The sequence below is a fragment of the Rattus norvegicus genome, chromosome 4, assembly GCF_036323735.1.
Source record: "Rattus norvegicus strain BN/NHsdMcwi chromosome 4, GRCr8, whole genome shotgun sequence".
In the NCBI taxonomy this organism is placed as follows: domain Eukaryota; kingdom Metazoa; phylum Chordata; class Mammalia; order Rodentia; family Muridae; genus Rattus; species Rattus norvegicus.
Window position 1 is genome coordinate 159283001 of NC_086022.1, and position 22460 is coordinate 159305460.

The 22460-nt window shown below is 47.4% G+C and overlaps 2 protein-coding genes across 7 annotated transcripts; one reads left to right on the forward strand and one right to left on the reverse strand.

Moving 5' to 3' along the window:
* Positions 1-15361: 15361 nt before the first annotated feature.
* Spsb2 (splA/ryanodine receptor domain and SOCS box containing 2) lies at positions 15362-18568 on the forward strand. 6 transcript variants are annotated; one of them, NM_001394356.1, is made up of 3 exons: positions 16679-16782; positions 17232-17974; positions 18221-18568. In NM_001394356.1, exons 2-3 carry the CDS (start codon positions 17311-17313, stop codon positions 18349-18351), a joined length of 795 nt encoding a protein of 264 aa, NP_001381285.1. In that variant the 5' UTR covers positions 16679-16782; positions 17232-17310; the 3' UTR covers positions 18352-18568. The 6 variants fall into 6 exon arrangements, with proteins under 6 accessions (XP_063141975.1, NP_001381285.1, XP_063141974.1 ...); NM_001009660.2 differs by lacking the exon at positions 16679-16782 and adding an exon at positions 16874-17037; NM_001394357.1 differs by lacking the exon at positions 16679-16782 and adding an exon at positions 16874-16959.
* Positions 18558-22088, reverse strand: Tpi1 (triosephosphate isomerase 1). Its single transcript, NM_022922.2, has 7 exons — positions 21950-22088; positions 20721-20844; positions 20547-20631; positions 20338-20470; positions 19836-19921; positions 19475-19562; positions 18558-19350 (listed from the first exon to the last, which is right to left on the reverse strand). The coding sequence occupies exons 1-7, from the start codon at positions 22062-22064 to the stop codon at positions 19232-19234; spliced, it is 750 nt and encodes a 249-aa protein (NP_075211.2). The 5' UTR covers positions 22065-22088; the 3' UTR covers positions 18558-19231.
* Positions 22089-22460: the final 372 nt, after the last annotated feature.

Sequence of the window (22460 nt, forward strand, 5' to 3'; positions counted from 1 at the left end):
TGAGCTTTCCTTGTTGTTGCTGTTTGTTTCTTTTCTTCATGCTAGCGATGGAACCCAGGCCCTAAGCTTGCTAAGCAAACTGGCTACCACTGAACCACACCCTAAGCCCAGGGAGGTAATTTTACGGTATTGGGGTAAACACAATATCATATATTTAGGGCAGATTCCAGATTGAGCAGGTACCTGTACCACAGGCCTGAAGAAAGAGCTCAATGCCGGCTAAGGGAAAGCAGGTGGTTCTCCTGGCTGGAACAGTAGGTGTCCTGCGGGGGTGAGTGCAATGGGAGGGAAAACAGAGCTAGATCACAGTGAGGAACTTGGACGTTATCCTGGAAGCTGTGGGGAGCCACTGGTTTCATTTTGTGTTTATTTGGCAAGGGCTACATCTACACTATGCAATGAGTACTAGATTCCCTAACATACTTGCTATTCTTCCCCAGTGGCCATCCTGTCTATAATCCTAGCACTTGAAAGGGCGAGGCAAGATTGCTTCAAGTTCCAGATCATTCGGTTTGGTCTAAAGGGTGGTTTGAATATGCACGGCCCAGGGAGTGGCACTATTAGGAGGTGTGGCCTTGATGGAGTAGGCGAGGCCTTGTTGGAGTGGGTGTGGCCTTGTCGGAGTGGGTGTGGCCTTGTCGGAGGAAGTATGTCACTGTGGGGGTGGGCTTTGAGCTCTTGCTCCTAGCCACATGGAAGCCACACTTGTTTGCCTTGGGAACAAGATGTAGAGTTCTCAACATCTCCAGTGCCAAGGCTGCCTGGACTCTGCCAAGTTTCCCACCATGATAATAATGGTGGGAAACCATTAATAACCTTAGAATCTGTAAGCCAGCCCCAGTTAAAAGATGTTTTTTATAAGAGCTACTTTGGTCATGGTATCTGGTCACAGCAATGGAAACCCTAACTAGGACAGGATACATATCGAGACGTCTCAAAAAATTAGACCAAACAAAAAAATAATCTATTTTTTTTTTTTTTTTTTTTTTTTGTTCTTTTTTTCGGAGCTGGGGACCGAACCCAGGGCCTTGCGCTTCCTAGGTAAGCGCTCTACCACTGAGCTAAATCCCCAGCCCCAATAATCTATTTTTCAATCACATTTCCTAGTTCATATATTTTGTGAACAAACATAACGATCTTCCTTTTCCTTAAACATAATGTATCATAGGTTTAAACAAACTGCTGTAAACATCTAAGAGAGGAAAACTAAGTTTAAAATCTGAGAAAGGTAGGAGATGGAAAGATGGTCAGCAGTTAAGAGCACTTGTTGCTCTTGCAGAGGACCTGGGTTCGATTCCCCCCACCCAGAGTGGCTCAGAACTGTCTGTAACTCCCTTTCCAGGGCTCTCACGTCCTCTTCTGACCTCTTCGGGCACAAGGCATGCAGTGGTGCACAGGCACATGTGTGAGCAGAACGTACACATGAAATGAATCTTTAAAACAATATGAAAAGGTGTGTAGATAGCCAGATACAGCAACCACTAAGAGGACTGTCCGTTTTTATAAAGATGGAGTCACTGATGTCACGACAACGCAAGAGGAGGTCACAGGTCTTCCCTCTACCACGTAAGTCACCTCAGGCTCAGTAGGAAATGGCTTTACCCTCTGAGCCATCTTGCCAGCCCATGAATTTTCCATTATATTTAAAATTATGCTTGCACAGCAAGGGAACTTCTAGTGGGGCTTAGTAAATATCTATTCCTTTTTTAAAAATATCCATTTGCTTCTTTGCAGTGGCTTGGCTGTCCTGGAACTCAATATGTAGACTAGGCTGACCTTGTGCTCACAAAAAGCCCCCTGCCTCTATCTCCTAAATACTAGGATTAAACTACACCTAGTCTGAACACTAAATCTTATTTATCGTGCATGTGTATGTGTGGATGTGGATGTGGATGTGCATGTATGGGTGTGTAGCTGTGTGTGTGCATGTGTGTGTGTCTGTATATTCATGTGTGTGCATGAATGGGTATGTGGATGTGTGTGCATATGTGAGTCTACATGTATGTTGGTGTGTGGGTGTATGGGTGTGCATGTGTATGTGCAGGTGTGTGCATGTGTGTGTGTACATGTGTGTGTGCGTGTGGATGTATGTGAATGTATGGGTATGTGGGTGTATGGGTGTGCATATGTGTGCATGTGTGCATGTACATGTGTGTGTGTGTGCATGTGTGTGGACATGAAGATTCCACAGGGCAAGTGTCAAGGTCTGAGGAGAACTTATGGGAATCTGGTCTCTGCCTCCACCATGTGGGTCCTGGAGATTGAAGACAGGCGGTCACACTTGGTGTCCTACATCTTTACCTGCTGAGCTGGCTCCAAACACCTCATTTACTTAAACATTATCCGGCTTCCTGTGTGTCCCAGAGCAGCTTTGTTGTGCTGCAGTCAGACTCAGCCTGGGCTGCAGCTGTTTGGATGCAGGACTGGAACTGGAGGACTGGCCTCTAAGATGCAGACTTCTACAGCTATTGCCAAGGCAGCCGGTCCTTCTGGTCCCTCTAGAACTTGAGTGTCCTCAGACTGTGACAGCTGATTCACACAAACCCAGTGGCCCAAGAAAGACAAAGACTGAGATTAGAAGTCATTCTGTTTTCTATAACTTAGCCTCCAGGGTTGAGATATAACCCAGAAGGTAGAGAGCGCTTGCCTAGAATGTATGAAGCCCTGGGTTGAATGCTAACATTCCCAGATCCTGGCTTGGCAGTACACACCTGTAATCCAGCATGTGTGAAGTAGAGGGAGGAGGATCAGAAGGCTCAAGGTTGTCCTTGGCTACATAGAGTCTGAGGTCAGTCTGTGATACAGGAGAGCCTACCTCAAAACACAACAAACTGTTGGGGTAACCTCTTCTTCACGTTGTGTGAAGGTGTGTCTGTATTTTCTTTCTTTCTTTTTTTTTTTTCTTTTTCTTTTTTTTGGAGCTGGGGACCGAACCCAGGGCCTTGCGCATGCTAGGCAAGCGCTCTACCACTGAGCTAAATCCCCAACCCCGTCCGTATTTTCAATAGTTAATTCTGTACCAGCAGAGGGCTAAATGCCAGCAAGATATTGGTATTAGTGGCCTTATATTGTGTAAATATTCGGCCTTCCTCACTTGCCTCAAGACAATCTAGAAATGTATTAGAGATTCTAATTGGTCATAATAAAGATCCAACAGCCAATAGCTAGGCAGGAAGTGGGAGGCAGAACTCCCAGGCATAGAGATTGTAGGGGAAGAATGCAGATGTGGGGAACTCAGAGAGCAGACACTAAGGAAACAGACATGAACCATAGAACAACAGAGAAATGTGTGGAGCTGGCCACATGTTGGTTAGCCAGTTAGTCTGGTTAAGTTTAGGGTAGCCAGGAGGCTGCCCAAGCAAAAGGCTTAAGCTTTAACTATACTGTAAAGGCTTATGTCATTACTTATACTGCCGGCAGGTCTGAGAAAATCCCACTGTAACAATCAAAACATGCTGTCTGGAAATGCAGGTCTGTAATCCTTAGACAGTGACGCAGGAAGATAGAAGGAGGTCTGGGTTACAGTCTGGAACTCACTGAGACCCTGTCACCAAATAAGATAAAAGGCTGGACTGAGTCACTCAGAAGGCATAGTCTGAGGCTGGTTTGGTTTACAAAATAAATTCCAGGTCTGCCAGATCCTGTGTCAAGTAAATCACACACACACACACACCACCACCACCACCACCAAGAACAACCACCAAAGAAAACAAAAACAAAACACAACTTAATATTTAAATTGCACACCATTGGCTGGGGAGATAACTCAAGTAAAGTACCTGCCTTGCATTCAGGAAGGCTAGAGTTCAAGTCCCAAAACCCATATACAAATCCACAGTATAGAATGATAGGTTTGTAATCCCAGTACTGGGGAGGCAGAAATAGGAGAATCCCTAGGCCCAAGAGGCTACCTATATGGTGAGCCTCAGACTAATAGGAAATTTGGTTTCGAAGCAGGCAAAGTGGCTGGCATCCTGGCCATGATACTTAAGGATGACTTCTGTCTGCCACATGCATACACTGAGGGTTTAAACCCATACACACAATATACATAAAAATCACACGCCATCACCTCCACTTTGGGAAGTGTCTCACTAAGTCTCGCCTCTCTTCACGAGCGAGAGAATTGGGCTCACTTTGGTTTTCTTTTAGGAAGCAGGATTCATTATTGAGTGTGACTGAGGAATCAGCAACACAGCATCCAGCACTCATCCAGGGGCCACAACTGGGGAGTGTGTTTGATCCATTTTTCTGGAGACTAAAAGACTTAGCCATAAGGAAGACTTTTTTTTTTTTAAGGATCATATATAACTGAGATTCGACTCAAATTTAATATACACATTTACTATATAGCTGAGGATAATCTTTTTTTGAAGAATTATTTATTTTAGGTATAGGATACATTGTAGCTGTCTTCAGACACACCAGAAGAGGGGGCATCAGATCTCATTACAGATGGTTGTGAGCCACCATGTGGTCACTGGGATTTGAACTCAGGACCTCTGGAAGAGCAGCCAGTGCTCTTAACCGCTAAGCCATCTCCCCAGCCCGAGGATAATCTTGAACCTAACTTTTGACAGATTTATTTACTTTCATGTGCACAAATGTTTGTTGCAGATATACATAGGCACTACATGTGTATTGGTCCCCAAGGAGGTCGTTAGAAGACACTGGATTCTGTGGAACTATAGTTACATGTGGTTATGAATCACCATGTGGGTGCTGGGACCCAAACCCTGGTCCTCTGCAAGAGCAAGAAGTGCTCTTAACCACTGAGTCATGTCTCCAGCCCTAACGCTAAACCCTTCATCCTCCCCCAAGTGCTAGCATTGCAGACATTGGTCCCCATGCCCAGTTGCCTGCCAAGGACTTTAATCATACTCTCCTTAGTCACGTGAACTGGACCAAGGCAACGTGAGCCCTGGCCACTGTGCTCTGGGGCTTCCCAAAGGCAACTCTAGAGATCTGGCTACGTTTCGGTGGTGGTGCTAGGGGCTCATAAGTAGAAGCTGACTGCATACAGCTAGCTGGTCCTCCTGCCTCCACCTCATGTATACCGGGATAACAGATATGTGGCACCACACCCACACACCCAGCTGCCTACGTTCTCTAGACTGGAAAGACCAGAGTCTCATTGGAACATTTCTTCATTATCTCTTTTTTTTTTTTTTTTTTTTGGTTCTTTTTTTTTTTCGGAGCTGGGGACCGAACCCAGGGCCTTGTGTCATTGGAACATTTCTTGATGTACTTGTCAATAAGTCATTGATCCACAGAAGACCCTCTAATTTTGACCAGCCACAGAGTTTTTGGTCTTAAACAACAAAAAGTGTGTGTATGTGTTTTCCCCCTTCTTTTTGTTACTAGTTTTTAATGTGTACAGGTGTTTTGGCTGCATGTATATATGTGTGTCACATGCATACAGAACAGCCAGAGACCAGAATTCCCTGAACCTAGACTTAAAGACAGCTGTGATCCTCCTGATATGGGTGCTGGGAATTGAATCTGTTCCTCTGGAAGAGCAGCCATTATTTCTAACAGCTGAACCATCTTTCCAGTCCTATATTTGTCACTTAAAAAAAAAGATTTATTCTTTTTCATTTTTTATTGGATTTTTTTTGATGTGGACCTCAGATATTGGATATTTTTTATTTACATTTATGTTATCCTGTCCTTAAAGCCCCTATCCCAGGGCTGGAGAGATGGCTCAGTGGTTAAGAACCCACCGCTCACTCTCTCCTCCAGCCGAGCAAGACGCTCAAAGGAAAGAAGGCCAAGGGGAAGAAGGTAGTCCCGCCCCCGCCGTGGTCAAGAAACAAGAGGCCAAAAAGGTGGTCAATCCTTTGTTTGAGAAAAGGCCTAAGAACTTCGGCATTGGGCAGGACATCCAGCCCAAAAGAGATCTCACACGCTTCATCAAATGGCCCCACTACATCAGGCTGCAGCAGCAAAGAGCCATCCTCTATAAGCGACTCAAAGTACCTCCTGCCATCAACCAGTTCACCCAGGCCCTGGGCAGGCAGACAGTGACTCAGCTGCTTAAGCTCGCCCACAAGTACAGGCCAGAGACAAAGCAGGAAAAGAAGCAGAGGCTGCTGGCCCGCGCTGAGAAGAAAGCTGCTGCCAAGGGGGGCCTCCCAACTGAGAGACTGTCTGTCCTCTGAGCAGGGGTCAATACAGTCACCACCTTGGTGGAGAACAAGAAGGCTCAGTTGGTGGTGATTGGCCATGATGTAGACCCCTTTGAGCTGGTGGTTTTCCTGCCTGTCCTGTGTCAAAAGATGAGGGTGCCCTACTGCATCATCAAGGGAAAGGCCAGGCTGGGGCGCCTGGTCCACAGGAAGATGTGCACCACTGTTGCCTTCACACAGGTTAACTCGGAAGACAAGGGTGCTCTGGCTAAGCTGGTGGAAGCTATTAGGACCGACATATAATGACATATATGACGAGATCCGCCGCCACTGGGGAGGCAACGTCCTGGGTCCTAAGTCTGTGGCTCGCATTGCCAAGCTGAGAAAGGCAAAGGCTAAAGAACTTGCCACTAAACTGGGTTAGATGTACACTAAGTTTTCTGTACATAAATATAATTACAAAATTAAAAAATAAAAAGAGCACTGACTGCTCTTCCAGAGGTCCTGAGTTCAATTCCCAGCAACCACATGGTGGCTCACAACCATCTGTAATGAGATTTGATGCCCTCTTCTGGTGTGTCTGAAGACAGCGACAGAGTACTCATATACATTAAATAAATAAATTTATATTTTTTAAAAAAAAGCCCCATCCCATCTCCCCTCCCCCTTCTCCTATGACAGTGTTCCCTCACCCAACCACCCACTCCTTCCCACCTCCCTGCCCTGACATTCTCCTACTCTGAGGGGTCCAGCCTTGGCTGTACCAAGGGCGTCTCCTCCCACTGGTGCTCAACAAGGCCATCCTCTGCTACATATGCAGCTGGAGCCAGGGGTCTGTCCATGTGTAGTCTTTGGGTAGTGGTTTAGTCCCTGGGAGCTGTGGTTGGTTTTGTTGTTCTTATGGGGTTGCAAGCCCCTTCAGCTCCTTCAATCCTTTCTCTAACTCCTCCAATGGGGACCCTGTTCTCAGTTCAATGGTTGGCTGTGAGCATTCTCCTCCGTATTTGTCAGGCTCTGGCAGAGCCTCTCAGGAGACAGCTATATCAGACTCCTATCAACATGCACTTACTGACATCAGCAATATTGTCTGGGTTTGGTGGCTGTGTGTATATGGTCTGGATCCCCAGGTAGGGCAGGCTCTGGATGGCCTTTCCTTCAGTCTCTACTCCAAACTTTGTCTCCATATCTCCTCCTATGAATATTTTTGTTCCCTCTATGAAAAAAAAAACTGAAGCATCCACACTTTGGTCATCCTTCTTCTTGAGCTTCATGTGGTCTGTGGATTGTACCTTGGGTAATTTGAGCTTTGGGGTTAATATTCACTTATCAGTGAGTGAATACCATGTGTGTTTTGGTTTTTTTTTTTTTTTGTGATTGGGTTACCTCACTCAGGATGATGTTTTCTAGTTCCATCCATTTGTCTATGATTTCATTGTTTTTGATAGCTGAGTAGTACTCCATTGTGTAGATGTACCACATTTCTGTATCCATTCCTCTGTTGAAGGACATCTGGATTCTTTACAGCTTCTGGCTATTGTAAATGAGGCTGAACATAGTGGAGCACGTGTCTTTTTATGATATGTATAGAAGTACACTGTCACTGTCTTCACACACACCAGTAGAGGGCGTCAGATCCCATTACAGATGGTTGTGAGCCACCATGTGGTTGCTGGGAATTGAACTCAGGACCTCCGGAAGAGCAGTCAGTGCTCTTAACCGCTGAGCCATCTTCTCCAGCCCTCTTCTAACCTTTATAGCTTGTATGTATCAACTTTAAAGTACCATCTTAGACCCTATAACATTTTCTTAGATCCCAAACAACTTGAGCTTTTATGTCTTTATAAATTTGCACCTCTTTTGCGAAATTTCTTTTCTACATCTGATCACAAGAAAAACAGTAAAACTATAACTATCTAGTCTTCAACCCTGCTGGAGACTGGAAAAGGATAAATTCTATCGGAGTAAACAGGAAGTGCAGAACAAGCAGCTTCTAAATCTACAGAAACAACAGAGACTTCCGGCTACCTGGATAGTCTTCGAAGCTTCCTTGTGTCATCAGGGCATCCATCTTGGGCCTGCAGGCCCAGATGATCTTAAAGACTTTTTTATGAAACAGGAATTTTGAAGGACTGTCCTACCTTGTCTCTGCAAAGTTGGGCAATTGGCTTCCCACTGTCCTGCTTGTCCATAGTTAGGACAGCATACTGTCAGCAGTCAAGGTAAGGAACAGTTCTTTGCCCAGTGGCCATCACTGGGACATTTGAAGCAAACTGCAAGTAGATATTTTGTGGTGTTCATCATCTTCTTTGGAGTAGAATGGGGGTGCTTCCCTGCCAGGAGCTGATACGTTTCTGTTGGAAAAGCCTTTTATTATCTTTTTTTTAAAAAAAGGTTTGTTTTATGTAAGTATAAATGTATACTGTCATTGTCTTCAGACACCAGAAGAGGGCGTCAGATCCCATCACAGATGGTTGGGAGCCACCATGTGGTTGCTGGGAATTGAACTCAGGACCTCTAGGGAGCAGTCAGTGCTCTTAACCACTGAGCCATCTTTCCAACCCCCCTTTATTACACCTCAAATGCCATATTCTGCAGATCTCTGATGTATTTTGAGGACCACCTATCTATCTAAAGTACAGATAAACAAGCCAACATTGCTCGTTTCTAATTTATATAGATAGCACTTTGCTTGCATATATGCCTACATGCCAGCAGAGGGCATCAGATCACAGTATAGATAGATGGTAGCACCATATGAGTGCTTGGGAATTGAACTCAGGACCTCTGGAAGAACAGCCAGTGCTCTTAAAATCTGAGCCATCTCTCCAGACCCACATTGCTTGTTTCTAGCTACTTACTATCCCCTTAACTTTGAAAACATCTACAGGAGGCTAACTAAAGCTTATTTCTGCAGTTAACTAAACTCATACCTGGCATGGTTATAAATTTGGTAATTTGTCTGCTTGACTACTAGCTTGCATTTCTCCATTATCCTAAAGAGTTTACAATAGTATTGGACTAGAACTGTACATTATACAATATATTATATTATATAAATGAATTACATAAGTACAGGACCTTAAAACAAGATTTGAAGCATATACACAATATGCTGTAACAAAAATAATCTTACATTTCTATTCATATACAAAAATCCATACCAATTTGAGACTTGTTGCATTCTATTCTAAAAATAAGTACAATCATTCACCTTTCTTTTTTTCCCCCCTTCATTCCATTATCCTCCCTTTTGCCCTTTTACCCCTTTCCTGCTTCTCCCCCAACACGAGATAGAAGAGAAAGAAGCAGCAGATGTCATGCAGGAGCAGCCATGGACAAGAGAGCTTCCTGGAAATAGCCCACCATTTTGTCAGCTGTGATGGGTGTACCCAGGAGGCACACAGTCCCAGGGGCTTCATCCCAGGATTGTTTCTGAAGTCCTACTGATGTGCCTTCTATATTTGTCATTGCTATATTCTTTATATATCTAGCATGCTGTGATAGGGCATGGGGAGGCCCTCTCTGCCTACATCCTGGTGTAATTACTTCCTGGGTGATAGGCCACTCTGTTGCATAAGTTTTCTGCAGATCAAGATGAACTCTTTTTTTTTTTTTTTTTTTGGTTCTTTTTTTCGGAGCTGGGGACCGAACCCAGGGCCTTGTGCTTCCTAGGCAAGCGCTCTACCACTGAGCTAAATCCCCAACCCCCAAGATGAACTCTTAAGAGATAATGCTGTTTAGATGAGTTAATGATTTTATGGAATTCTTGATTCGATTTAAGGAGTTTTAGGATGTTACTTTGATTTAAATAATTTTGGAAAGTTAGGGTATTGATAGTTTAAAGTTAGCTTAAAGTCAGAATCAAGAACAGAGTGTGCTCCTTCCTCACAGAGTGGCAAGGGCTGCATAGATTTGGGAAGTTCAGTGAGCTTTCATTCATTACAAGAGTTTGATTGTGCAAGCAATAAAAATAGGCTTGGGACAAGTTAATGATCAAAGAAAACATTCATTCTAGGTTGGACCTGAGTTCCAGAAGAACACATGGGATCTGAACTCTAGTCCTCATGATTATGAAACAAGCTCTCTTAATTGTGGAACAATCTCTCAGCCACTCCCACAAAACGAGCCCTGCTAGCCTCCGCCCTTCCTCACACATACCCTATTTATTTTTTTGAGACAATGTTTCTCTGTGTAGCCCTGGTCATGCTAGAACTTTTTCTGACCAGCCTGGCCTCCAACGCTAAGATTTACCCACCTCTGGCACTCAAGTGCTGGGATTAAAGGCCTGTATTACTCCCCTGCAAGTAATGTATGGTGTTTTTGTTTCGATTCTTCCTTAAATTACTCTGATATTCCATCATCTCCCTACAAACATTTTTAGTGGTTTTAGGCAGGTGTGTGCTAAGGGTGTGTCTGTATTCCAGCCTGAGGGATTAAAGGTGTATGCTGAGGGCTAAGTCACACCCTAACTAGAAACTTCAAATATCCTGACACTACACTTTTTCCTTTTTGAGGAGTGTTTTGTAACAGTTTCTTATGAGATTGAAACATTTCATTTAGCAAGGAAACTCATTGGGCAAGAATGTAAACAACTCTAAATAGCTTCAGGAAGTCCCTAAAACTGACCAGATTCACTAGGCCTGCTAGAGTAAACTGTAAAAGTGTTACTTTCAGATGACAGTAAAGATAAAGGTGAGGTAAAAAGATTCTGAGACAGAGGGCTGCCTGAAGAGTTTTAGACCAACTAAGGTACCTGGAAAGAACACTTACCAACCAAATGAACTGTCGGCAGGCTGTCCAGTGTGCTCCAGGTTTCCCAGCTTTTGTGAGCTGTCATCCATACCGGGGTAGACTTTGGTGATGTAGTTGTCTTTGAGTCATTTCTCTTCCTGTAAGTATCCCCTCACCCATACTCCTCTTAAATAACTACAATAAAACTCATTGGTTCACTAAATTGAACTTTGATGGTATTTATACTTTGGTCTGTTGTGGGTTCCCTAACTGGGGTGAGTAGATACGTGTGTTGCGTCTTCCCAGGAAAAGTCTGTCACATGACAACTAGAGACTGAATTTGAGCCTTGAACATACTAGGCGAGTATGCTCTACCAGTGAGCTACATGTGTGTGAGCTCTGTCTGTCTCTGTCTTTCTGTCTCTCCCTTCCCAGGGTTTCAATATATAGTCGTGGCTGTCCTGGAATTTGCTATATTGTCCAGGCTGGTCTCAAATGCACAGATATCTACTTGCCTCTGTCTCCTGAGTCCTAGAATTAAATGTGAGTACCACAACACTTCTCTTTGCTCTTGTTTTGAGACAGGGTCTCACTAGATTGCCAGGCTGTAGGCCAGACTTACCTTCTATTTTTCTGGGAGACAAATCTGCACCACAGTGGACTTTTTTTTTTTTAATTTTTTTTTATTTATTCATTTATTATATATAAGTACACTGTAGCTGTCTTCAGATACACCAGAAGAGGGCATCAGATCTCTTTACAGATGGTTGTGAGCCACCATGTGGTTGCTGGGAATTGAACTCATGACCTCAGGAAGAGCAGTGTGCCCAGCCCCCACAGTGGACTTTTTAATGTGGTTAAAATATTGTTTACTTTTTCAAACGTGTATGAGTTGGGGCAGGAGAAATGACTCAGAGGTTAAGAGCACTGTCCCACTGCCTGCTCTTCCAGAGGTTCTGGGTTCAATTCCCAGCCATCACATGGTGGTTCATAACCATCCACAATGAGATCTGGTGCCCTCTGCTGGCCTGCAAGCATACATGCAGGCAGGATGCTGTATAGACAATAAATTTGAAAAAAGTAAAAACAAAAGCAAAACCCACTATGAGTGTTTTGCCTGCATTTATGTCTGTGTACTATACATGTGCCTAGTGCCCCTTGAGGCCAGAGGAAGGCATTAGATTCCCTGGAACTGGTGTTACAGATGGCTCTGAGCTACCATATGGAGGCTGGGAACCAAACCCTGATTCTCCGGAAGAGCAGCCAGTGCTCTTAGCCACTGAGCCATCTTTACAACATGCTTTTAAAGAGTAATCCTTGACAAAGCCTCACTTCCATTTGGATTTGCTCTTACTAACAAAATGCTCTCTGTCTTTTTGGAGAATCACTGACGGATGGTCACGACGGTCACGACGCAACAGCATGCCTGGAAAATACCCTTGCCCCACTAGGATTCATCAGAAGGAAACAGGCTGCAAAGACTGTCAAGGACAGAAGAAAAAAATGAGGCTTTCAGTCAATTACTGTGTCGAGACCGAGACCCCAGGCTGTATTGGATCTTGGTCTCCTTGCCGCTGACGCTCCAGTACAAAGTTATTACAAAGTATTTTATTAGGTAAATTAAGATTTTTGGTGACTAATCTTGGTGGAGTTGGCGGAGCTTAAGAGGGCGTGGCTATTGTAACGGCTGTGCTCCTTTATCCTTCAGCATTTGAGTGGTTGTTGATCTAATGAGTTTTCTTACAATTACTTCATAGGAGTAAGCATGAGAAATTATTTAAAGGGGCATTTGCAGTTTACCAGTGTCTAGATGACAGAAGAAACCTTTGTCCTTCCCCAGCATTAACTGACTATAAATTCTCAAGGAAGGTGTCGTCTCTGGACCTTTTCCTGAGTCGTGTGCCCCCCTCCACTGTCACCCCCCCCTACTCCCTCCCCACCCCCCCACAGTGGCAGGTCTAGTAACACAAACTGAGCTGTTTCCTACTTCAGACCTCGGTGCAAAAACAAAACAAAAACAACAATAACAACAAAACATTGCCTGGGGAAAGTCCTTAATTCAAGATCGGCAGAGGAAGAGCTAGGGAACATTTTATCAGGGCAACCACAACGGAGTCTTAAAAACAAACTGGGGTGGGCTGGAGAGATGGCTCAGCGGTTAAGAGCACCCGACTGCTCTTCCAGAGGTCATGAGTTCAATTCCCAGCAACCACATGGTGGCTCACAACCATCTGTAAAGAGATCCGATGCCCTCTTCTGGTGTGTCTGAAGACAGCTACAGTGTACTTATATATAATAAATAAATAAATCTTTAAAAAAAAAAAAAAAAAAAAAACAAACTGGGGTAAGTCAAGTCCCAGCTAAGTGGTTCTCTTCCCCCCCCCCCCCGGAGCTGGGGACCGAACCCAGGGCCTTGCGCTTGCTAGGCAAGCGCTCTACCACTGAGCTAAATCCCCAACCCCTAAGTGGTTCTCCTAACTCCCCCTCCCTTCTACCATTCTGGGTCCAGATTCCGTTCTCCCTACATCCAAGCTTTCTCCGGCTTGCAGTAAATAAAATCTTTTCAGTAGGATTCTATTTTGTTTTTAGCTAGGGTCTTAGTATATAGCCCAGGCTGGCTCCAAGCTCCCCATCATCCTCCTGGCCATCTAAATAGCTAAGATTACAGGGGCGTGTCACCACACCAGACTTATCGTTACTCTTGCTTACCCCTCTGGCTTTCCTTGGTCAGCTTTTCTCCAAAAGACCTTCCTTAGCTCGACCTAGAGCTGCCCCTTAGCCATAGGCTTTCAGGCCCCACCCCACCTCCCCCTATCCCAGTTTTAGATCCAGGTTTCCTCTGATGGAACATTCCAGACCTTAGTGTTAACGCCCGAAGCACAAGCTGCAAGGGGAAGGCCCGCAGTGGCGGACCACTAGGATGAGGATTCAGCACATACATAGTCGCAGTGGGGCGTGCGAGACCTCCAGGCTGCTGCAGCGCACACTCCGGGCCCACGCGTGACCGTCAGACTGCATGAGTCAGCTTCCCCATCCCCAGCCTGCTAGTGTTGTTGCCTTGGTTACGGGACTAGCAGCAAGGGTGTGGGGGCGGGGCCTAGGGCGACCAGTAATCCTTGTTTCTCAACCTCAGCCCAGTTGCCATTTCCTCCTTATTGGTGAGTTTGGAAAATAGGCTTCCTTTTTGGATTTGATCCTTTCTGGGTTGCTTTACATATTATATAATACTACTTGTTTTCAATTGTTATTATATAAACATATAAATGTAACATGCAGAGTTCATTTAGTGTGGCTCCAATGTTATGTTCTTAGGACTGACCACTTGGTGTTGGGGAGCCCAAGTAAGAGAGCTCATCCCTGAGGAATGCAGATTCTCCCTCAGCAGCCATCTCTCGGCTCTTCATCTAGGGGCGGGGCCTTGGTGTTGTCATTCTTCCGGCCTTGTTTAGGCAACCCTATTGCTGAAATGTCACTGGTGACGCTTCTGTCCCATAAAGAATTCTCTCAGGGTTGGGGATTTAGCTCAGTGGTAGAGCGCTTGCCTAGCAAACGCAAGGCCCTGGGTTTGGTCCCCAGCTCCGGAAAAAAAGAAAAAGAAAAAAAAAAAAAGAATTCTCTCAGCAGGTGTTCGAGTCTCCCCTCCACACCACCCCATTTTACTAGCGCTTTAGTTTCTGCAAGGCTGAAGCTAAAGGAACTTCCGTATAAGTCTGTAAAGAACGGGGGGGTTGGGGATTTGGCTCAGTGGCAGAGCGCTTGCCTAGGAAGAGCAAGGCCCTGGGTTCGGTCCCCAGCTCCGAAAAAAAAAAAAAAAAAAAGAACCAAAAAAAAAAAATCTTACATCTTCCGTATTTATTAGGGGCTGGGGATTTAGCTCAGTGGTAGAGCGCTTACCTAGGAAGCGCAAGGCCCTGGGTTCGGTCCCCAGCTCCGAAAAAAAGAACCAAAAAAAAAAAAAAACAGAAACGGGGAAAATCTATTCTGAGAATAAAAGATTTCGTTTTATAACAGACGTGAACTCAACAAAGGCCTGGTTAAATAGGGCAGAGTGTGACTAGCTGGAAACTGAACTGTGTTCCACTGAGCCCGATGCATGCTTTCTCTGTGTGGCTTAGAAGGCTAGATGTGCTTTGGTTTTTGTTTTGTTTTTCAGTTAGATTGTATCACTCTAAGGTTCCTTGTCTCCCTACAACAGGACCCATCTGGAGGCAGTCCGACCACTCCATTTGTCACCCAAGCAAATAATCTGGTGGAAGCTGGGTCCAGCACTTGGAAGGCAGAGGAAGGAGGAAGTGGATAAGGATCTCTGAGTTCGAGGCCAGCCTGGTCTACAGAGCAAGTTTCAGGACAGCCAGGGCTACACAGAGAAATCCTATCTTGAAAACCAACCAAAAGGGGGGAAAAAAATCAGGAAGAAAAGCTGGCTTACTGAACTAAGGCTGATAGTTACAACCATGGCTCGCTCAGCCTGCTTGCTTGCTTTCTTTCTTTCTTTCTTTCTTTCTTTCTTTCTTTCTTTCTTTTTTCTTTTCTTTTTTTCGGAGCTGGGGACCGAACCCTGGGTCAGCCTGCTTTCTTATAGAACTCAGGACCACCTGCCCAGAGATGGCACCACCCACAATGTGCTATCCCCCACCCCCCACCAAGAAAATGCCTTACAGCCAGATCTTATGGTGGCATTTTCTCAATTAAGGTTCCTTCCTTTCAGGCAGCTCTAAGAACTCTAGTTTGTGGGTCAAGTTGACGCAAGACTAGGCAGCACAGTGTATCCGTGCCATCACATTCGTGTGGAGTTCCGAAGAAATCGTTAACACCCCTGGGACTGGAACTCACGGACGTCTGTGAGCTTCAATGTGGCTGTGAGAACCTGAACTGGGGCCTCCACAAGAGCAGCCTGTGCTCTTACTGCCGAGCCATTGCAGCAGGCTCGCATCAGAGTTTTAAAACGTTAAAATTAGCTGGGTGTGACTCATACCTTTATAATCCTAGCATTTGAAAGTAGAGCTAAGAGGAACAGGAATTCAAGGCCAGCTCTTGCCTACAGAGCCACTTCTGTCCTAGATGGGCTACAAGAAACCATTTGAAACCCATCCAAACAACAATAACTACAGCAACAACGTTAAAATTAGGCTGGGCACAGGGTACACACCTTTAATGCCAACACTCAGGAGGCAGAGGCAGGCTGATCAGTGTGAGTTCAACCTAGTCTACAGAGGGAGTTCTAGGCCCTCTCTGCTCTCCCCACCTCTCTCTCTCTCTCTCTCTCTCTCTCTCTCTCTCTCTCTCTCTCTCACACACACACACACACACACACACACACACACACACACACACACACATTTAACTTACTGGTAGCATTATGTGATTTTTAAACTGTTATCAATAGACATCCAAGGAGGTCAAACTTCAATGACAATCTCTCCATGATAACGCAGATAGTAGTCTAACTTCACTCAGAACTAACCCTCAAAGCACACATCCTCTAGACAACGTGCCCACTAGTAGTCCCATTACTCAGGAGGCTGAAGCAGGAGGATGAATGGTTACCGCTTCAGCCACATAGGGAGACAGGCAGGGAACAATCTCAATCCCTACGTTCTCCTAAACGGGAGCAGTAGGTCAGGAAGGGTGTGAAGGCCTTTTCCTAATCTCAGGATCGACTTGCTCAGGCAGCGCAAAGGTCTCCAGTGGAGAAGTCTCCACACACGCAGAATCCAAGGCGATGACGTCATCAAAGGGTTAATTCTAGGCTGGGATGGGGGGAGGGCGGGGCACGCAGCTGTCAGGTGGCTTCGGAAAAATAAACTGCTGGGAGTCCTGGGAGGGACAAGAGATTACCCACCCAGAGTGTGCCCCACAAAACATGAGCGCTTGTCCACATTTGAAGTCATCACACACTCCTTGCCTGAATTCTTTGCAGACGGTGGGTTCCCAGGACGGGAAATGATGTGGCGGGCGTGGTCCGGGAGGTGACGATAGGGTTAATCGTCTCCAGAGCCCAGGGGCGGAGCGCAGGCGGGCGTCCTACGGCCCCGCTGGAGCCGGAAGCGGTTGCTGGTCAGGGGCGCTTCCACCCTTCCCTATCTGTGCTTCCACTGAGGTCTCTGAGGGGTAGGGGGAGCCCAGTGAGGTGCGGGATAGGGGCCGGGCCTTAGAGACCTCAAGGGGACGGTCCACGGTAAGGTCTGAGGGAGAAAAGTCGTGAAAAACTTGGGGGGAAAGGCGCGACGCAGATGGGGTGAAAGTGATGGGCCTGGGCGGGTTGGGGGACCAAGGGAAGATGAGGCTGGTTCGCATACACCGGTGAACGGATGGGAGCCTCAGGGAAAGATGCTACGCCTAACAGTCCTTTCTTTCTCCACGCCACTCCAGGGGACGATCCGGAGCTCAACTTTCAAAAGACAGACGCCCCAACAAGCCTGTTTTGAGAAGTTCTTCAGCTGCTCACCTCATGGGCCAGACGGCCCTGGCAAGGGGCAGCAGCAGCACCCCTAGCTCGCACGCTCTGTACTCTGACTTATCTCCTCCCGAGGGCTTGGAGGAGCTCCTGTCCGCACCCCCTCCTGACCTAGGGGCCCAACGACACCACGGCTGGAACCCCAAGGATTGCTCCGAGAACATCGATGTCAAGGAAGGGGGACTGTGCTTTGAGCGGCGCCCTGTGGCCCAGAGCACTGATGGAGTCCGGGGAAAGAGGGGCTATTCGAGAGGCCTGCATGCCTGGGAGATCAGCTGGCCCCTGGAGCAAAGGGGAACACACGCCGTGGTGGGCGTGGCCACCGCCCTCGCCCCGCTGCAGGCTGACCACTACGCGGCGCTTTTGGGCAGCAACAGCGAGTCCTGGGGCTGGGATATTGGGAGGGGAAAATTGTATCATCAGAGTAAGGGCCTTGAGGCCCCCCAGTACCCAGCCGGACCTCAGGGTGAGCAGCTAGTGGTGCCAGAGAGACTGTTGGTGGTTCTGGACATGGAGGAGGGAACTCTGGGCTACTCTATTGGGGGCACGTACCTGGGACCAGCCTTCCGTGGACTGAAGGGGAGGACCCTTTATCCCTCTGTAAGTGCTGTTTGGGGACAGTGCCAGGTCCGCATCCGCTACCTGGGCGAAAGAAGAGGTGAGATCTGGACTAGGTGTGTGTGGGGGGCAGGGAGGATACCACTTTTGACAATGGGTTGGGGTGGAAACTCGTGGTCGGACCACAGGAAATGGGCTTCAAGTCACTTAGGTGGCCTTGGCTCTAGCTTCACTTCCAGAAATTCAGAGCTTTTGGGTCTCCCTTAGCTAGGGTGGAGGTGGAGAGAGAGTTTGAGGATGTCTGGCGGGAGTTGCTTGCTTACCCTGTCTTCCTTCTCTGTCTCAGCGGAGGAACCACAATCCCTTCTGCACCTGAGCCGCCTGTGTGTGCGCCATGCTCTGGGGGACACCCGGCTGGGTCAAATATCCAGTCTGCCATTGCCCCCTGCCATGAAACGCTATCTACTCTACAAATGACCCTGTGGCACAGGGTGTGCTGGCACCCTACCGTGGGGACAGGTGGAGAGGCACTGCTGGCCTAGACAACTTAAAAGCTGGAGCTGAGGGAAGGAGGCTGGACCCCTTCACTACCCCTTTTCACAGGAACAAGACATAGAAATGATACTATAGGCTGTGGCAGCTTTGGACAAAAGGTTTTTGAAGTAAAAAAAAAATGAGATATATTGTCACAGAACGTGTTTCATTATTGGTTCTTTTTACATTCCACTTGCCCCCCCCCCTCGAGGCTAGAGCCCCCTCACTGTCTTAAAATTATGACAAACCATGTTTAGGCCCAGGTGTTTATTTCCCTTATATGTAGGATGGTTCACAAACACAATACAAGGGCTTCGGCACTACAGGGAGGGGATATCCCAGGCCTCTAAGAGTAAAAGGATCTTGGCCTTAATGTACACTGAAATTCAGACCCGAAGACTCTGAATCTCTGCATCACACATCCAGTAGGGCTTGGGAGTGAAGCTAGAGCCAAGGCCATCTAAGTGACAGGCCAAAGTGACAAGAAGCCTACTTCCTGTGGTCCAGCTGTGAGTTTCCATCCCAAACCAATGGAAGGCCGTTTTCACCCATTAGGGCCCAAAGGGACAGCTAGTTCTACTCCTTCCCCTCCTCAGGAAGCCATCTTGGTGACATATTTGATTTTACCCATTGTAAGTGGTAAAGGGATTGGCCTGGTCCCAACTATTATGGGGAGGTAAGAGGCTCAGGAAGGTACAGTATGGATTAGGTCACAAGATGGAGTTGATGATGTTATCAGAAGCATGTGACTGGCAGGAGCAGTTACTAAACTTCTGGGCAACCTGGTCCAGGCTACGCAGGAAGGTAGGGGGATGAGCAGTGCTCATTGTTTGGCATTGATAATGTCCACGAATTCAGGCTTGAGAGATGCACCGCCCACGAGGAAGCCATCCACATCAGGCTGGCTTGCCAGCTCTTTGCAAGTCGCTCCAGTCACAGAACCTGTAACAGGAGCAAGAGGATGGTCAGGGCTACAGTTAGAACACTTAAGCCCCACCTCTCTGTGCAAGGCAGCTTCAGTCTGTCTTAGCTCGTTTCCGCCTTGGGGGGAGCCAAAGCCACTCACCTCCATAAATGATCCGAGTGCACTGAGCCACCCCCTCAGAGACGTTGCATTTCAGCCATCCCCGGAGCTTCTCGTGTACTTCCTGGGCCTAGAAGGAAGAGGTAGAGTAAGAAAGATCCTTCCTGCCACAAGGAGTAAAAACCACTGGTTCTTATATAGAGTTCGGTTTCCAGAAAGGTCGGGATTGGAGAAGAGAAGAGCAAGGCTCCCATCCCCCCAGGCTCAGAATGAATGCCTTTGGCAAAGTCACTCGCTTTGGTGTGTTTGGAGCTCCCTGTCTCTAAAGGGGCTTGGCCCTTTGAATGGGCTCCATAACTGTCTATTAAAGTGATAGGCTAAAGTAGGGCCCCTGGGGAGTTACCTGTTGAGGGGTTGCAGTCTTGCCAGTCCCAATGGCCCATACTGGTTCATAGGCCAGGACCACCTTGCACCAGTCCTTCACATTATCTGCAGGGCAGAGTAAACAGGAGGGAGCTGACCCGCCAAGCTCTCCCTCCCTTTTTAAAAACCAAGTTGTGTGTGTGTGTGTGTGTGTGTGTGTGTGTGTGTGTGTGTGTGTATACACAAGCCATGGTACACATATAAGACCAGAGGACAACTTGCAGAAGCCGGTTCTCTCCTGCCACATTCCTGCCACATAGCTTTGGAAGAATCAAAGTCAGGTAGGTCCTCAGGCTCACCCACAGAGCCATTTCACCAGCCCCAGGTGGCTTTCAAAGGCGGGGTTTGAGCCTTCCGTAGGAACAGAAGTGACAAGAACAGTGCAGGTCACCCGCCCTCTTTCCCCGGAGCGGGGCTTTTGACTGCCCCACCCCGTCTCTGTGGCCTTAGCTAGACTCAATGATCCATATCTTCAGAGATACCTGCGATGGCCTTGGTTTGCTCAAAAACAACCTTCTCAGTGATGCCAGCTTCCCTTTCGTCTAACTTCTCCCCAATGCAGGCGATCACTCCGAGTCCCTCGGATAGGGCATGGTTCACTTTCTGCCCAATCAACTGTTGAAGAACAAATACTAGGTAAGATACCTTCCTAGGATTAAAGTAAACCCCGTCTCCCGTCCTGTTTACTGACCTCGTCTGATTCCCCAAAGATGTGTCTTCTTTCAGAGTGTCCCAGCACCACCCAGGTAGCTCCTAAGTCCTTGATCATGCCAGGACTAAAACAAACAAACAAACAAACCAGATAAACTCCAAGAAGCCTGCAAGGAAGGTTTTTCCCTCTACATTCCTCTCTGCCCCTTCTCACCTGATTTCCCCAGTGAAGGCCCCATTGGTCACTTTGTAGCAGTTCTGTGCAGCCACAGCAATTTTGGGATCCAGCTTCTGCCTGGCAAAGTCGATGTAGGCGGTTGGCGGTGCACAAACCACCTCTGAGAATGAGATCAGAGAAAGCCCTCACTCTTCAGGCTCACAGTCCTGCATTCACTTCCCTGGTTCTACTTTCCTTGGTTTTTTTCAGTCCAGAAAGTTGACCTTTATCCACTACACAGCCCAGGCTGGGCCTGTTACCAATACCAGAGCCTTCCTAACGCCTCTGATAGGCCACGGCCCTTACTCTGCCCTCTGCTCTTTTAACAGCTGTGGCTCTAATTTCCTCAGGCTATTCTGGGAATGGGTATCTCTCAGACTCAGCATTCTCCAGGGGTAACCCCCTTTCTAAAATAGCCCATCCCCACATATCCATCCCGGTAAGGATTTTTAGTATAAGGAGAAGAGGTCAACCGAGGGAGTTTGTATTTGGGAAATAAATGATCAGAGAATACACTTAGGTCATTCTCAAGGTTCTCTGATTTAGGTGGGTAGAAGGATGGAGGGCGGTATCTTGAGCAGCAGGGAATGGACTAGTCCGCAGAGACCTAGTGTTTTCCCATTTCCCAGTCTGAGAAGAGCTGTAAGGGTTTGTTTTTTGTTTTTTGTTTTTTTTCATTTCCTAACGGCTCAGCATGTATGGCATCTACTCAGTGCCCAAGGTGGAAGGCAGGAGTGGCCCATGCTGTGGAGGGTAGGGATGTGAAAGCCCCCAGCTCAGAGGCCGAAGCATGCGGCGCCGCGGGGAGGAGTTTCGGGCTACGTGCAGAGACGCACGGAGCCAGAGGCCGAGGGGGCAGGTAGCTGAGAGCCCGCGCAAGCTCAGCTTCCTCCCTCACAATCTGGGGGACACGTGCCATTTCCCTTGATTATCCAACCGGACACTGGTTCTTCTTCTTGACCCTAAACCCTAGCTGGTGCAGCTCCCGTCTACTCCCAAGGGCAACCTTCTTTATACCCTGCCCCCACCCCAAGAACCCCTTTCGGGCCCCACAGGCCCAGGGCAGTATTTAAATGTCTTTTCTCTTCAGCGAATCTCTGTGCTGCCCGGACATCAAATGACCCTTGTCCCTAGGCCACCATCTAGGTCCACTCAGACACTGAGCAGGTGGTGCCACGCCCGACCCTCACCCCCACGCCCCGCCGCCTCTTCTAAACGGAGCTCACCGGTGTCTGCCGGCAGCTTGGCTGCGTTCAGAGTGCAGATGAGTTCTCCCAGGCATTTCTTCCTCCCGTTCATCTTCCAGTTGCCCCCGACGAAGAACTTCCTGGAAGGCGCCATTGCACAAGGATCAACTCTCTGAAGGTCAGAACAAACGCTCGGCTCTGGCCACCGGCCACTTATATAGATCGCTGTGAAGCAGAACTCCTCCTTTTCCCCGCCCTCCTCCATGGTTAGACCGGCCCCTTGCTGCTCCGCCTTCCCCTCGGTCCGCCTCTCCACCTCCCGGTGTTTCTATATTCTGACGTTTCTCCTTTCTTGTAGCAATGTTCTAGGGGTTTCCGGGGGCTCAAACGTCCCACCTTGGTGGTTCGACAGTTGAGATGTCGAGCCTCGCGCTCAGGGAAACAAACTTTTTGCGATTTCAGAAAGCCAAAGGGCATTTCCCGTGGAGCTGGCAGCAACAGGGCCTTGGACCCTGGGTTTGAGGGCACCTTTTCAACTCCGAAAGCGCCC